The sequence below is a fragment of the Labrus mixtus genome, chromosome 5 (genome assembly GCF_963584025.1).
Source record: "Labrus mixtus chromosome 5, fLabMix1.1, whole genome shotgun sequence".
NCBI lineage: Eukaryota > Metazoa > Chordata > Actinopteri > Labriformes > Labridae > Labrus > Labrus mixtus.
The window spans coordinates 4984135-4999083 of NC_083616.1; the positions used below are offsets into that span (position 1 = coordinate 4984135).

General features: G+C 40.9%; 1 protein-coding gene across 4 annotated transcripts; it reads right to left on the minus strand.

Annotated features, from left to right (window-relative positions):
• Positions 1 to 500: 500 nt before the first annotated feature.
• lhx2b (LIM homeobox 2b) lies at positions 501 to 13726 on the minus strand. Of its 4 annotated transcripts, none has more exons than XM_061037406.1 (5): positions 12395 to 13726; positions 10835 to 11037; positions 9546 to 9913; positions 6199 to 6407; positions 501 to 1218 (listed from the first exon to the last, which is right to left on the minus strand). In XM_061037406.1, the coding sequence occupies exons 1-5, from the start codon at positions 12575 to 12577 to the stop codon at positions 928 to 930; spliced, it is 1254 nt and encodes a 417-aa protein (XP_060893389.1). In that variant the 5' UTR covers positions 12578 to 13726; the 3' UTR covers positions 501 to 927. The 4 variants fall into 4 exon arrangements, with proteins under 4 accessions (XP_060893389.1, XP_060893390.1, XP_060893387.1 ...); XM_061037407.1 differs by having other exon boundaries at positions 6199 to 6404; positions 12395 to 13725; XM_061037404.1 differs by having other exon boundaries at positions 502 to 1218; positions 9546 to 9916; positions 12395 to 13725.
• Positions 13727 to 14949: the final 1223 nt, after the last annotated feature.

Here is a 14949-nt window from a genome sequence, read left to right on the forward strand (position 1 = left end):
TGATGATGCTCCAGTGTTTAGCTTGCTAGCTTTAGCATGTGGAAGATTAAAGCTCAGTGAGCACACAGGCTGAGTGTGTGCAGGTATGTAGGTGGGCAGACAGGCACAGAAGCCATCCCATCATTTCACTTTGTTCAAATATCAAATAAGGTAGACGTATTACAAACCTGCGAGAGCTACAGCTAGGCTGGCAGATTTTTTGTGAAAAGGATTTCATCAAATATACCAAAAAAAAGTTTCCAAATGAATTAGCCTGTCGTCATCATAGGTCATAAACATGACGGGAAGATTTATTAGATTGCCATCAATGTCCACACAGAACTAATCGTCACGCACACACACACACACACACACACACACACACACACACACACACACACACACACACACACACACACACACACATCCAAACACAACATGCAATAGAGGCCATTACCCCCGGACTTTCTGTTTCAGGTCTCATCATTCACACCTGATCGTGGTCAGCTTCAGCAGTAAGGCACATGGCACTCAGAGGATATTTTAACCTGTGTTTAATCTCAGATTTTCAAAAAAAAAGGAATTTTTTTACAATCCTTCTAACAGTGACTCTTGTACAACAACATAAATACTGTGCTGGAAAAAACAAATTTCCAAAAATTAAGCAGTTTTTTTCCCCTCCGCAGTCTCTTTCTGTAAACATTGAAAAATGCAAATCAAGTCTCCTCAGTTCTCGACAAGACAACAACATCAAAATAACAACAACTGTTCCATCCGTGAGGCTCGCCGCCTCACTATGCAAATAGTCTCTAATGGGCTCAGAGAGAATTTTCTTTTTTTACCGTTACCTTCTTTTTACTAATCCGTTTAATGTTGGAAGGAGTCAACAGTGCTCAGTTTAAGATCCAGAGGTGGGGGAGGGGGAGGATGGAGGGGGGGGGTTATCAATCAGAAGAGGCTGGTCAGGGTGGTCTGTGATGGGCTCCGGCACTCGTGGACGTCCATGCCGCCCGGCACTGAGGTAAGCACGGAGGTGACGGTGGGCATGGTGGGGTTGGTTAAGTCTGTCAGGGTGGTGGGGGTGCTGGAGGGACTCATGGAGGCGTTGGAGATCTCCGACGCGGGGCCCGACGGCGTCCCGCCCTGCAGCGTGGAGCCGTCAGACGCCTTGTCCACCCCCGTGCTCTCTTGCCGCAGAAGGTTCCTCCTGAACTTGGCCCGAGCGTTTTGGAACCAGACCTACAGAAAAAAAAAAGAATCCAGTTCATACAGGTGTTGTATACGAGTGGGGGGGGGGGGGGGGGGGGCACAGGACGTTAACACAGGACACCAGGGTGAGAGCCATGTGACACACTTTAACACATCATGTACAGTAAGGATGCTGTGGGTGCTGGGACCACACAGAGGATTATGCACAGTCATTTGTGCGTACATTTACCCAAGACATGACTTAAACCATGGTTGGAAAAGTGCAGATTTTTTTTAAATGCTAAAAATGATTTTTATATGAACATATTATTAAAACAGATGCAGTGCTAACGACACAGTAACCATACAAACAACATTTTCACCCAGGAGAACGGAGTTTAAGTCCTCTGTGTAACAAAAATGCAATGCTAGTTTCAACATATAACCCATTTTTTGGAAACCTAAAGTACTTTTTATGTCTTAACTTAAACAATCAGAGCATTTCACATGAAGTTTGAGTTAGAGAGGAAGAGACGAGACATAAAGACGACGAGGATCGGTATTTGCCGAGCAGAGAAAATGAGACAAAGATGAATGAATATGCAAAAATCATGTCTGTCTTTAAACACTGATTGATGGATAGTTTGGTAAATTTGATAAATATAATATTTCTGATATTATTATGTTAAATGGTGTATTAAGAAACAGTAGCTCTACAAACTAAACCACAGTAATCTGCATGAAAGCATTAGTGAAGGATAAACACATTTTGTCACACTGATCTTATTTTGACTGATCTGTAAAGGTTATGATTCAGTCTCCACCATGTGTGATGCTTACTGCAATACCATTTTTGCCTCTTAAGAAATGCTGCAGCAGCGTCTCTGTCCACAAACTGTGTCTCTGTATCTGCATGCAGACAAGCCGCAGAGTCACTCAGGGATTATTTCTGTAGCAGGAAGTAGATCTACACTACACATCAAGGTCTGAGGATTATCAGGAGTAACCAGGACACTTCTGAAAGACATGTCTGTGTTTAATTATATTAACCAAAGTTTTTGAGAGTAAAAAACTAAATAATTTCCATTTTTTTGTTGTTGTAATTTTGTTAAACCTACTTGTCCCCAGCTCACAAACACCTCACGCCTTCTACCTTTGTCTTAATACGTGTTGGTTAATTGATCCCATCAGTCCTTTTCAATGCCCAGTAGCTACTAATATTAGACCTCATTTCCTTTTATAAAGATTAACTTTAGTCCTAGAGTTAAAACTGTGCGGAGGAGGATATGTTCCAAAAGCTGTTTCCACCCCAGCTCCTGAAAATGTCTAGAAATGTTCAGGCAGGACACCTCTGAAATTTTGAGTTGCTTGTTCACACATGCACCTCAAGAAGGAAGTGAACAACGCTATAATATGAATTTCTGCCTTTTTATCAATTCTGTGGTTAGTGACATATTAACAGTATCAACAAAAGAGCGGAGAAGAATATACTGGCAAACAAAAGACTCATAAAGAAGTTTCATTACTTGGATGGAAATTACATCGGTTGTAAATATGCATAAAGTCTGCTGTCGTGTGTCGCTCGCAGGACACAATGGTCACAAATGTTCTGAATATTTCCTGCTGCGTTCTCATATCGGCTCACCTCCACTCCAGGTGACAAATATTAATAGGGGGCTGGTAGAAATTTCAGATAAAGTGGGAGGTTAAAATTCAGTGTTCACACATGCAACTCGCCCCAAAAATGTCAGGAAGTTTTCAGGAGTTTTGTGTAAGTGTGAAAGCAGTAATAGAGAAATGTAATTTGTCATAGTGATGCAGAATATCGTCATCTTTACAGCATGCTATAACAATGCACGTACACCCAGATAAACGATAAAAGCCTGACTGTGACGAAAGCACAACACTGCTTTTGTTACTTTGGTCAAATAAACTGAGTCTTATAGACGTCTAAAAGTGGGGAAAATAAAGTTTCAGATTGAAACCAGGAGTCCGCCCTCAGACTTCAGTCCTACGTACTGTGACACAGCCATCATCATGTAAAGTCTAAGTCTAAGCTTCTCATCTGATTTACAACGAATTGTGGGTAATTCAACAAGAGAAATCTTTACTTCAAGTGAGCTCTCTGAAAGTCTGCAGACAGCAGCCCACATGACCTGTGAAGTCTAAACATTTACTGAAGACAGTCTTTCACAGAATACTGAAAGAATGACATGCTTAAATAACATGTATCTTCATGTGTGTTTATCTGACAGTGACCTTTAATTGACATATCAGGAGCAAACAGTGAAGTTGACATGGGAACATTTTAACCCTGACCAGGGTCTCTTAAAGCTTCATGCATGTTTTAATAAGAGCAAAAGCTCTACTGCTTACATACAACCTAAAAGAGGTCACTAATAGTGATGAACACGCTGAACAAGATCTGCAGTTTCCTCCCAGCTTTACAGAGTATCTTTATTAATGTTTACACTGAAGATACTTCTAAAAACATGTTCACTACAGGCTGAGCATCAAGCAGCAGACAGAAGGAAGCGACCAACTGGTGAACACAGAGGAGCATTCAGCAGCTAAACAACCACATATCAGGATTTCTTAGAGGTGTGTATAGAGATGATATTATCTGTCTCTGAATTCTGAGAAACTGAAAGTAGTCAAGTCATGATAAAAAAGGAGGAATGATTGAACATGTTTTAATTATGACATGTATTTTACATTCCCCGCTGTACTCTTCATCTCTCTCATAAGTTAGTGTTGTATCCATGAGTAACACGTCTACCTTTGTTGGAGAACAAACCAGAGTTAAACCAGAGTCAAATTTGGATTTACAATTAGCAAGTCAATCGAAACACATGTTAGAATACATGCTAATGTTTCTCAGTGTATGCTAAATGTGATAATAGAGATCCATATAATGAATCTGTATAATATGTCCAATGTCTGCCTCACTGGTAGATTCATATTTCAATCTAAATCCTCATGTTTCTCTCACCCAAATCAAGACATTATTTTATGCCTCAAGATAACTCAGGTTGTTAGCATAGACTGTATAAAACATGGACGTTGTCTCAGTGACGTCACCTATTTTTTCCTGAAGCAGAATTTTGAAGCTCATCGATGGCAGCCTCCATGTCATCAAACTTTCTGTTAACATAGAGACAGGCAAGAACATGAAGCAGAGGGAGGTTTTTATCCTCCTGGCTAACAGCTACAGCTACAGCTAACTCAGCCAAGCCACTAATTATACAAAACTCTTATCCTCAATAAAAATCAAATCAGACAAATTATTAACAAATCCACCCTCTCTACAGAGTGTGTTAGTACAGACATGAGCTATTCAGACCAGAACAGTTTTTTGTACCAGGATGTAAACATGTTAATTCCTGCTGTCAAAGTGGGCTTTTTAATTTGTGTGTTTATGCAGCCAGCCTCAAGTGGACACACAAAGAACTGCAGTTTTTTTTGCACTTCCGATTTGGCTTCATTTATCATCAAGAGGTTGCCACTTGGCTGTTACATCTTAATCATCCTTTATCTGAATGATTTTTAGAACCACACTATGACATCCTGCTGTTTATAAAGGCAATCAGAAACCATGTTCTGTCCATACGTTTGCATAGAAAAGATGATATTTGCCTAAAAGAATACTCGTAAATGTTTAATTTTTCCGACCAACAAGCACACTCACATTATCTCCACCACAGCAGTGAGCTTCTCCTCGACTGTTTCGAGTGTGTTTGCAGAAGCTCCGGTTGGAGTCGAGGATGAAAGCAGAGTTAAAGACTCAAAGTGAGGGAGCTCCAGCACTGTGTGCTGAAGCCTTTTACTGTTGAAGGCTGGTCAAAGACAGAAACTCGGTGGTTGTCTAAGAAAAATGAAATATGTATTATGTGTTTGCACATAATAACAGAGAGCCTCCTGTTTTTGTTGATACTGTGAAAAGATAATGATGGACCTGTCTTTGGTCTGGAGACGGAACAGCAGCTATGTTTCTCAGTCATTATTTTTATTTTATAAAGTCAAATTAAAAGTGTCTTCCTCATTTTGCAGAGAACCAGAGATCTGGTTCATCAAGGTCCTGCACCCCTACTTTGGAGCTATCGTGCTCCTCAGTGTCCCTGATCTTAATTTGTTTTCACATTTGAGTTTGAATTTTTTTCAATCTTGATCTTTGCTCTTCTTCTCAGTACTAAGAAAAGCAGGATCTGAGCTGTGGTGAGCGAGGCGGCGGTCTGTGCCGAGCCGAGTGTTGGAGCGTGTTAGCGATGGAATCATGACGGAGCCATGGGAACAGGCGGAGGGAGAAGCGCTTCAGCTGGAATAACAGGCATGAAAACTCGAACGCATCAAAGCAAAACGACTGCTTTGTTTTCTGCGAGCGTTAATTAAAGCAGCGGGATGATTTTTCCTTTTTTTTTTCCTCCATCTCATAAAAAAAATTTTTGATTCAGAAACCTTTTTGTCTCATTTTTCTTCTTCTCAGTCCCCCAGATAATTTGCTGTCGTCTTTTGTGAAATCAAACGCTCTGTTGTGCTTTCTCTTTCTGCGCGTGTAACTACAGAGCTTTGTGTTTTTCATCCTTCAGTCTTCAACAGAAAACACATTTAGTGTTTCATGGCTTTCCTTTCATTTTCATGTAATTCTACATTCCAGTATGAACGTGTATATTCACTTTTAACAGCGTGTTCTTCCTATACAGGAAGTTAGAAACAATATGTACCTTTTGAAAATGAATTTCTCACATTTTGAGTTTGTTTTCATTTAAATGAAAATAAAAGGAAAGAAAGAGAAAAATAATTTTGTTCAGCTTGTTTGCAGTTTCCTGAAAACCCTCCAAGAGTTTCAGTCACAGGAAAAAAACAGCCCAACGTAGAAACAAAGAAAGCAGATTTGGCTTCCATCAGGAAAACCTCACTTCATTTATTGATACTTGGACGCAGACTGATTTGCATTGGAAAGAGGCAACAATATTTCGCCCTTGCTGGCGTTGGTCTGTGTGTCATCTGAAGCTAGAAGGCGACTGTGGTTACCTGTAGCACCCGCTTGGTGAGGCCCGTCTTCTGGGCGAGCTGCTTGAGGTCCTTGGCGTCTGGGTTGTGGTTGATGGCGAAGTAGGACTTCATGGTCCGGAGCTGGTGGTGCTTGAAGGACGTCCGCATGCGCTTCGTCTTCTGACTGGAGCTGTACTGGGAGTCCCGGTCCATGGACTCGCCGTCGTTCTCGTTGCAGCTCAGAGCTGCTGGCCGACAGAGGAGAAGAAGATCCGGTTAGATCCAATCACTCATCAGAAGTTTTTTACATCTTAACAGGCCTCGCTTCTCTTTCAGAGCCTGTCAGGTCCATCGTCATGACAATCAAAGAAGCAGCTGACAATGCATTCAACCAAACCCACAGAGTGGACTCATTTGATAAGAAAAATAAAAGTAAGATGTAACATCTTTGAGATGGAAAGAACAACGTTCACAAAAAGTTATGACATATTAAATGATGTTTCGACCTTCTGTATACCTTGTGTTTCATGGTTAGCATAATTCTGTTTGTCGTTTGTGTTTCTCTCTCTTTTAAAAAAAATTCTCTCTTTGCCTCCCTTGTCCTGCCAAGTTTGTAACGTGTTCATGTTCATGTTATCTTGTGTGTGAAGTCGCTTCACATATTTCTATTTGTATTTCTCCATGTTTTTTTCAAACAATAAAAAAGTATTTAAAAAAAAAATTAATGTCTGAAACAAACTGTATATCAAAGAATCAAGTACGAGACGCACACAAGCCAGAAGAAATCCCTACTGAGAGAAAGAAAGAAAGAAAGAAAGAGAGAAAGAAAGAAAAAAGACAGAAAGAATGAAAGAAAGACTTTTAAGGTGACTGAGGTTGAAAATGTGTAATCTTTTATCTGGGTACAATCAAATAAAGCTAAGGTGACGCTGTGACCTGCCAGCTGTTTTCTTCCAGCTGCAGATCTTCCTCTTCTCTGCCTGTCTGTCTGTCTCTCTTGTCTGTCTCACTGCCTGTCCCTGTCTGCACGTTCTTTCTGTCCTTGGAGGAGGTGCTAGCCTGGCTTCAGAAAATACCCCACAAAAAACACATGTATTTATCTCAGCCTGCAAATTTCTTGGCAACATCTAAAGTGTTGCTGCATGCATAACAGTTCGTGTTCAATATCCGAGCGCTGCAAATGATGAATATGAAGTGAGTGAAAAGCACCAGAATAACACTTCACTTAATTAGCCGATACACACCAGGCAGAACAAATGCTGCTTTCTGTCCAGAGCATATGCTGCAGCGTTTTTTTACAGAAAGCAGCCTGCCTTCCTGCTCGTCTCCTCCTCATCCATCACACCACCGCGTCTTATTCACGTCCATCCTAATGACATCTGAGAGCTGCAGGCTGCTCTGGGTCGCCACATGTTCTCGTGTGTGTGTGTGTGTGTGTGTGTGTGTGTGTGTGTGTCTGTGTGTGTTCAGGTGAAGCTTTGACTGCTGTTTCCTGCTGGAAACAGAAGAGGGCGCACTGCCTCTTCACTCTCCTCTGAACCTGACTCTGCCTCACATTCTTTTCCTTCTCTTTATTAGTCACCCTGCACGAAAGGACTTCTCTAAAGCACATTATCAAAAGGTTCACACTGAAAATGGGCTACATGTCTTATGACTAGCTTTGGTTTAAAATTCAGTTTGTGCATCTTCTTAAAAGCAGAGTCTGCACTTTAGGGGTCAAAACACTTGTTTTGAAAGCAGATTCACTTTTATCAGGAATAAGTTTTGACTTTCTAAAAGGTGGCAGCATCTTAAAAATAAAGAAAGAGATGCATCGTCTTTGAGAGAAGAGTCAAAAGATCCAAGAGGAAAAGAAAAGAAAAGAAAAGAAAAGAGAAGCATAGTAAAGAGGAGAATACAATGATGTCAACCTGCAGCAGCTTATTTGAAGCACACAGTTATGGAAAAGTTTTGAGAGATTAGATTTTAAAAAAGTGAACGATAAAAAATCATGACAGAAATGCTGTGGTTCTGTATCTGAGGCAAGTCCTTGATTCTGACTTAATACTTATTTTGTAAGCTGTTTTATGATCAGAAGGTTAATTAACTAAAGTCAGAGCATTAAAAACACAGAGCTGTGCTGTAAGAGACTTCTTGTATTCCCTGCTCCCTCTTCCAGTGAATAACTCATCAAATCACATTGATCTTTGGTACACACCCCGTTTGGCTCAGTCCCAATGCAAAAAGTCTCCAGCAGTGTGTGCATGTGTGTGTGTGTGTGTGTAGTGTGTGTAGTGTGTGTGGGGTTTGGGGAGGGTGGGGGTGGGGGTGTTAGGGTCTGTAGATGTCTATGGAGCCTGACAAGTGGAAAAGGGTGAAAGCAAAAACCGGAACATCAAAAAAACGTTTCTTTTTTATCCCCCAGAAGAACATGCAGAGAAAAAAAAGTGTTACTTTTTTTTTTTTAAGTAATCCAGACTAACTAAAACTGAAGTATGATTAAAATAGTTATTTTTTGTATTTTGTTATGATTTATAAATTCTCAGATAGAAGCATGGCTGAGTTAAAATGTGTTCAGTGCTGCAGCTCGTTGACCTCGTGTAATCTGAAGCTGGAGGAAAAGTTTAATCCACACAAAAATGCACGACACCAGACTCTGGAGAGAAAGTGTTCACAACATGAAGTTGGAGGCCTGACTGCACTGACTTATCTCCCACTGATGATATTTAATAATTAGTTATCTAATGAGGAGGAAGGATGTTTGTTAAGTGACTTTTTTCTCCCTTATGAATGCAAACATTGTTATGCTTCTGTTATGTCTGCTGTAAATCTTTCTCTTCTTACAGATTATGAAACACCAAAATAATGCTGACTGTCCCAAAAACAGGATACACTCATAATGAACACATCTAACCTACAGCAGGTCGGTTATTTAATTTAATAGAATCAAAGTGATGCAAAAGTGATTCTCTAAACTTCAACATTAAGAACAATTCTGTGTTTCTTGATTTTAAAAGCTGTTCATCGTTTCTTTAAACTCCCAGCGGACACACTGTGTGTGAGGCAAAGTTAACAGTGGTGGATCAAGAAATAAGGCCCTGCAGGAATGTTTTTCATAAATGAAGCCTGTCAGTCTTAATCAGCTCGTTTTCACGCTGTGTAGTTACAACTCAGGAGCGACTTTTACAAGGTCCTCATTTTTATTCTTTCACTTTTTTTCCCACTTTTCTTCTTCTACGTATTTAAAATTAATATTTTGAAGTGAAATTAGAAAATAAAAATAAGAAACATGATCTGCGTCTATCCTTTTTGTAAAAGCACTTACTTTTCCACTTTTACATTTATAAACAACATTCGTATCAATACGTTTCCATTCTTGTTTTAAGCATTTTTAAAGTCGTCCTTACCCGCATTATAAGCCGCCAGCTCGGCTCCCGGACCCGGGCTCTTCCGCTTCCTGGGCCGGCCTTTCTGCACTGTCCCCACGCCGTTGAAGTAGGATAGTCCGAGTGTGTTGGCCGGGCCCAGGCCTTTGTGTGGGACTACGTCCGCGTGGTTAAAGTGTGTCTGATATTCTCCCTGGATGAGAGTCTCAAAGTGCAGCCGACAGTACACCAGACTGTCCTTCATGCCGAAGTGGTCCCCGGTGGTCAGCATCTTGCTGCAGGTGGTGCAGGTGAAGCAGTTAAGATGGTAGACCAGGTCCCGGGCCCGCATCACCATCTCCGAGGCTGAGATCCCCAGGTGGCACCGAGCGCATCTCTGCACCGAAAATCTTCTGCGGACAACACAGAAACGTCATCAGCGGCTGGACGCGGATCCTGACAGGCCTGCAGCCACACCGGAGCTACACGGTCTGTGGCGCGTTTTTACGCAAACAGGCAAAACTTTTGCGCACATAAAAACAGAGCAGTTTCCCTCCCTACAAACTCTAAAGTTAGACAGGCAGCCTGCATAAATTAACCCTGACTGTTTTTAATGAATTATAAATATCTGGCATCATGTAAGGGTTTAAAAAAAAAAAAAAAAAAAAACATAACATGGAATTTTAATATTTTTATGTTTCTAATTTAAGAAAAACATGTTTGACAAAAAGCCGAAAATTCGGCTTCGTTGTCAAATAGGGGAAGGGTGAGGAGGGGGTTTGGGGTGGGGGTGAGGGGGGTCATGCTCCCCTAGAGAGCTGCTAAACCAAAATGTAGCTCTTTTACTAGATTTCAGTGTGAGTTTTAAAACCACAGACAATATAAAACAATCCTTTTTTCTCCTTTTCTTTTTCCATTAATTGATTTTCCATTTTATTTTCTTTAACAACTTCATGTATACTACATTTCTGTTGCTTAGAGAATATATTAATAATATCTGGCCTATAAAAGAAAAATAAATATGTAACACTGATAACAGCTCCAGAAATGAACAGTGATCAGAGCAAAATGTCACCATCGGTGTTTCAATGTCATCAAGTAAGAATTGAAATAAAGATTTTGCATTTTGCAGAATAATTTTTTAGGCTAATCAGAATATTGAAGTGACAACATTGCATGATGATTATTTTAGTCCACCTCTGTTCATGATTTTTACAGATCAATAACAATTAGCCTGGTTTGAATCACGTTTTTTTCGGCCTATGAATTTTTAACGTCCATGTTCAATCAGGCCCAAAGCGAACTCTTCGAGGCCCTGTGCGCCCTCCTACCTGTAGTAGTCCTCCTTGCAGTAGATGCTGCCGTCCTTGCTGAAGCAGGTGAGCTCAGACTCCAGGTTGAGTTTGCACTCGCAGCACTTGAGGCAGCGCATGTGCCACTGCTTGTCCACGGCCAGCAGGTAGTAACGGTCCGCTATCTTCCTGCCGCAGCCCGCGCAGAGAGCCACGCGCTCGTTGGTCATACACGGCATGGACTGCAGGTTGAAGAGGAGAGGACACAGAGTCAGGACATGGTGTGGTGGAAGAGAGAGTAATACAAAAAGAAAAAGGATTCTCAAAGACAGGCTGACAGCTTCACATTAAAATCACGAGAGAGGAGAGTAGAGAAGAAAATCCTCGAAAGTCACAGGACGAGACTCCTCGCTTTGTTTTTCACATTATTATAAGATAACGAAAACAGCCTCACACAGCCAGCAGTCACACATGGGAGGGTTATAGAAATGTAATCAAATAGTGTTCCCTTCTCAACAACCACAGACATATTACTCAGGAACATAATAACAACAATAATAATAGTAAAATATAAAATATTCACTTCAGTAAAAAGGATGATGCAAACTTCCTCCTTCGACCAAATATCATGAAATGAAAAACACAACGTAGGCCTGTATTACTGTTGTAGCTACAGCACATTGATTTAGATCATATTTACAGCCTATTTTTATTCCTTTGCGTCATATCAATACCTACATTTTAAAGTTATATTTAAGATGCATTAACACGCTGTGTGTGTGTTTATGAAATGATCATTGTGGAGTTATTTTCGGTGGAGATAAATGTGCTGCAGATTTCCCCCTCATAATAATATCTAATATGTATTTAATATTCAATTACTAGTGTTATTGTAATGCTACTGCACACATACACGTGCATGTGTTTTTATACACTCATTAACAAGTGGAAAAAAATAATTAATAATTTCTTCAAAGTCATTTTCTGTTGCTTTTCATTTGAGTTTTATTTTGAAATTACCACTGCACTCTTTTATCAAAGTGTTGATTATATTGTATTGAAATATGAAATGTTTATAAGATATTGAATTTAAAAAATAAAAGGTTTTAATAAAATTAGAATAAGAAATATGATCAATGTTTTGCACTGAGCTGTTTTATTTGTTCTAAACATTTTCTTTTTTATTCAAATGCGCTGATTTGTCCTCGATTATAACCGTGTTTTGACAGCATGGTTAAGAGCACATTTACGGAAATAATAATACTGATTTTTATGAACAATGCTGACCAGCTTTGTCTCTAGAATAATGTGCAGCCTGGTCAGCTCTTGCTTCGTGTTTTTGCAGCTCTGATTGGGAATAAAAATAAGTTTGAGATTAACGATGATTTGGGGGCCTGTTTTGAGGAAGTTTGCCGGCCTTTAATACTGAAGTTATGAGCTGGCACATTTGTTAGACAGTCTTTCAGTGTGGATCTTAAATCAAAGAGCTGAATTAAAGAGCTCGGAGCTGTGAGAGTGCAGCCACTGTCACATGCTTCCAGGCTGCCATGCTGCCTGCATGCGCTAACAAGCCGACTGGGCCGAATGAGTCTCTCCTACCGTCTCTGATTCCCCCATATCGATGGCTGAGCTGATGGCTGCTGACTCGCTCTTTCCTCTCCGGTCCATTTCTTCCACCACACCGTGCACGTCGCCTCCAGGGAGGCCATGGAAGAGCATCGTCGCCGAAGAAGGGATGATATTATAACTGTTCTCTTCGGATCTGCAAGCCAAGATGTCCATCAGAGGCAGCGCAATAGTGCCACTCAAAATTCTCGCTTTTTTATGTTTTCCTTTCTTGCCGTGACAAGTGAGAAATCCAGATCAGGGAGGAAAAAATATGAGGGAAAAATTGGACACGTGTTCTCCACACTACGTCTCATCTGCCAATGGAAACCGTCATCCGAATCTCTGCAGCTCTCATTATTAATAAGCTATGATTAATTCATAAAGATTCCACTTCTCTTACTGGAATCTTTTTTTTTTCCTCAGGTGTGAAATGATTTCTTAGTTATTACCGAATAATATTTCTATTTTTTCTTTTCCATTTACGGTGAATAAACATACCAACTATGGAAGCCCCGCTGCATGGGTCTCAGCACCGATGCCTCCTCCTTGCCGAAAGTAATATTTCAGGGATTCGACAGTCTGCGAGGCATTGGCTAATTTTTCCTTTTTTTTCCTACAGAACAATTAAGAAACTCTGTAGAATTGTCACTGCCAGTGCAGGACAGCAGCGTCTCACTGCATCTCACGGTCAGAAAGAAGCAAAAAGATAAGTCCAAAATAGCTGACAAGGGAGCCCGTGAGAGAGGCTTCGTCCCCTCCTCCAGGTTCCACAGTCCAAGTTGATGCTTACAGCAGCAGATTAATGTCGCTCGAACTACTTTTCTCTGCAAAGAAAAGTAGAAAAATAAAAAAACAAACAGCCTTTTCTTTATAAAATCCCGCAGGCCGCCTGGGAGAGGCACTTTTCCTTGACAGTAGCCTGTTTAGTTAATGTTTTGTCTTGTGCCAGGAGGCTGCATGCATGTGCGTAACAGCAGAAGAGGAGGAGTTGGCTTTACGTTGACTGATGATAGGCGAATGTTTGCTGGCCCCCCAAAACCGTCGTTCCTCCTTCTCAGGTCCCGGTTGGACTCTCCGCTCCTTATCAACGGGGCCCTGTTGCGTCACGACGCACCATTAATGTTCATTGGCTGTTCCGCCGCCACCGAACTGTTTGGCTATACTTTTACCGACCGGTCTGAGAGAGAAGCAGCCCCTCTGCCTCCGTTACGCACGGACCACCGGACACCGACCTCTCGTATATCAATGTGTGCGGAGCAGCAGTTTTTAAAAGGTTTCGTTTTAAAGGAGGCGAAGAAGAGTGCTGGACAAGAGAGAGTGTCAGCCGTCAGAGGTGTTGGAGCTGTCTGTCTCTCTGTGCGCACTGAGCAGGTCTGCTGGGACCTTTACTCCCGTGACGCGCAGAGAGGTTTCTACACAGCAGCCGCGCACTGTTGCTGCTCTCAGCCTCTCCATGGCACCGGGAGGCTCTGCTCAGGAGTAAAGTGCACCAAGTTACCCAGAGCAGCCAGAAAATGAAGACCTGAAAACCTGATTTTTTTGGTTATAGTTTTTCGTTTTGTGTATATTTTTAATTTCATAACAAAACAAAAAAGAATCCTTAAAAATAAATGGAAACAACACTTTTTTTTTTTTTTTTTTTACAAAAATAATAAATGTGAAGGTAGTTTCTCATAACCTGTATCCACAACTTTCACTTTTATTATTTCTTCTCACATTTGGCCTTTAGTGAATGTGGAAGGTGTGAATGGGGCTTATTTCGTCTCAGCACTCACACAAACTACGCTTTGTTTTTGGTAAATAACGCTTGAGGATAGGAAAGCAAGGCCTTTAAAGTGTCACACGTAGATGTCAGAGTTCTCCAGAGATATTCAGACCAAATCAAGAAAAATTACATGAGAATATGAAAGTCTAAAAATGAATAGAAAGCTATGATTAAGGGGAATAGTGTGTTTAAACCCAGAGTTAATGTCATTGTTTAACTTCATGCGTAAAATCATTCAGGCACCACTGAGTGTCATTTCTACATTTTATCATCCTTGATGTGATATTTCTTTTTTTTATGTATTTATTTCTTGGAAAGGCTTTCCTCTCCCATGAGCTCCAGTCTGTCATTGATGTCGTGCGTAACTCAGCGGCTTCATGCCTTTTTATTTCCACCGCGTACAGCGCGAGCAGTTTGCCTCAGCAGCGTGACGCGCTAACGGATCCCGGATCCGCTCATTCTAATTAGCTCTCCGCTCTTAATTGGGAGGGGAAAGTGGACTCCGTCATCAGAGGAAGTGTTTGAAGACCGAAAGGAGAGGTTTGATCTTTCACACAAAAGACGGTGGTTACAGCGGTGTGGGAGAAAATTACACGTTATCACATCACCAGCTCTGGGTTTTTGTTGTTTGAAAGTGGAGTCAATTCAAGCAGAAAATAAATGATTAAAAACGAAATCCATTCGGTCATTTAACCTCCTGGCTTCTTATATTTTAGAACATTATTTCAGATTTGGATTCATGCGCTTAAACAACATCAGAATAAAAACAATGTTGTGTTCC

Coding starts and splice junctions, on each gene's coding strand:
- lhx2b (XM_061037404.1), bottom strand. CDS start 12,577: ATGGACATCTTGGCTTGCAGATCCGAAGAGAACAGTTATAATATCATC. Junction 11,038..12,394: donor ATATGGGGGAATCAGAGACG/GTAGGAGAGACT, acceptor TTCAACCTGCAG/TCCATGCCGTGTATGACCAA. Junction 1,219..6,198: donor TCACCAAGCGGGTGCTACAG/GTAACCACAGTC, acceptor TTTTTTCTGTAG/GTCTGGTTCCAAAACGCTCG.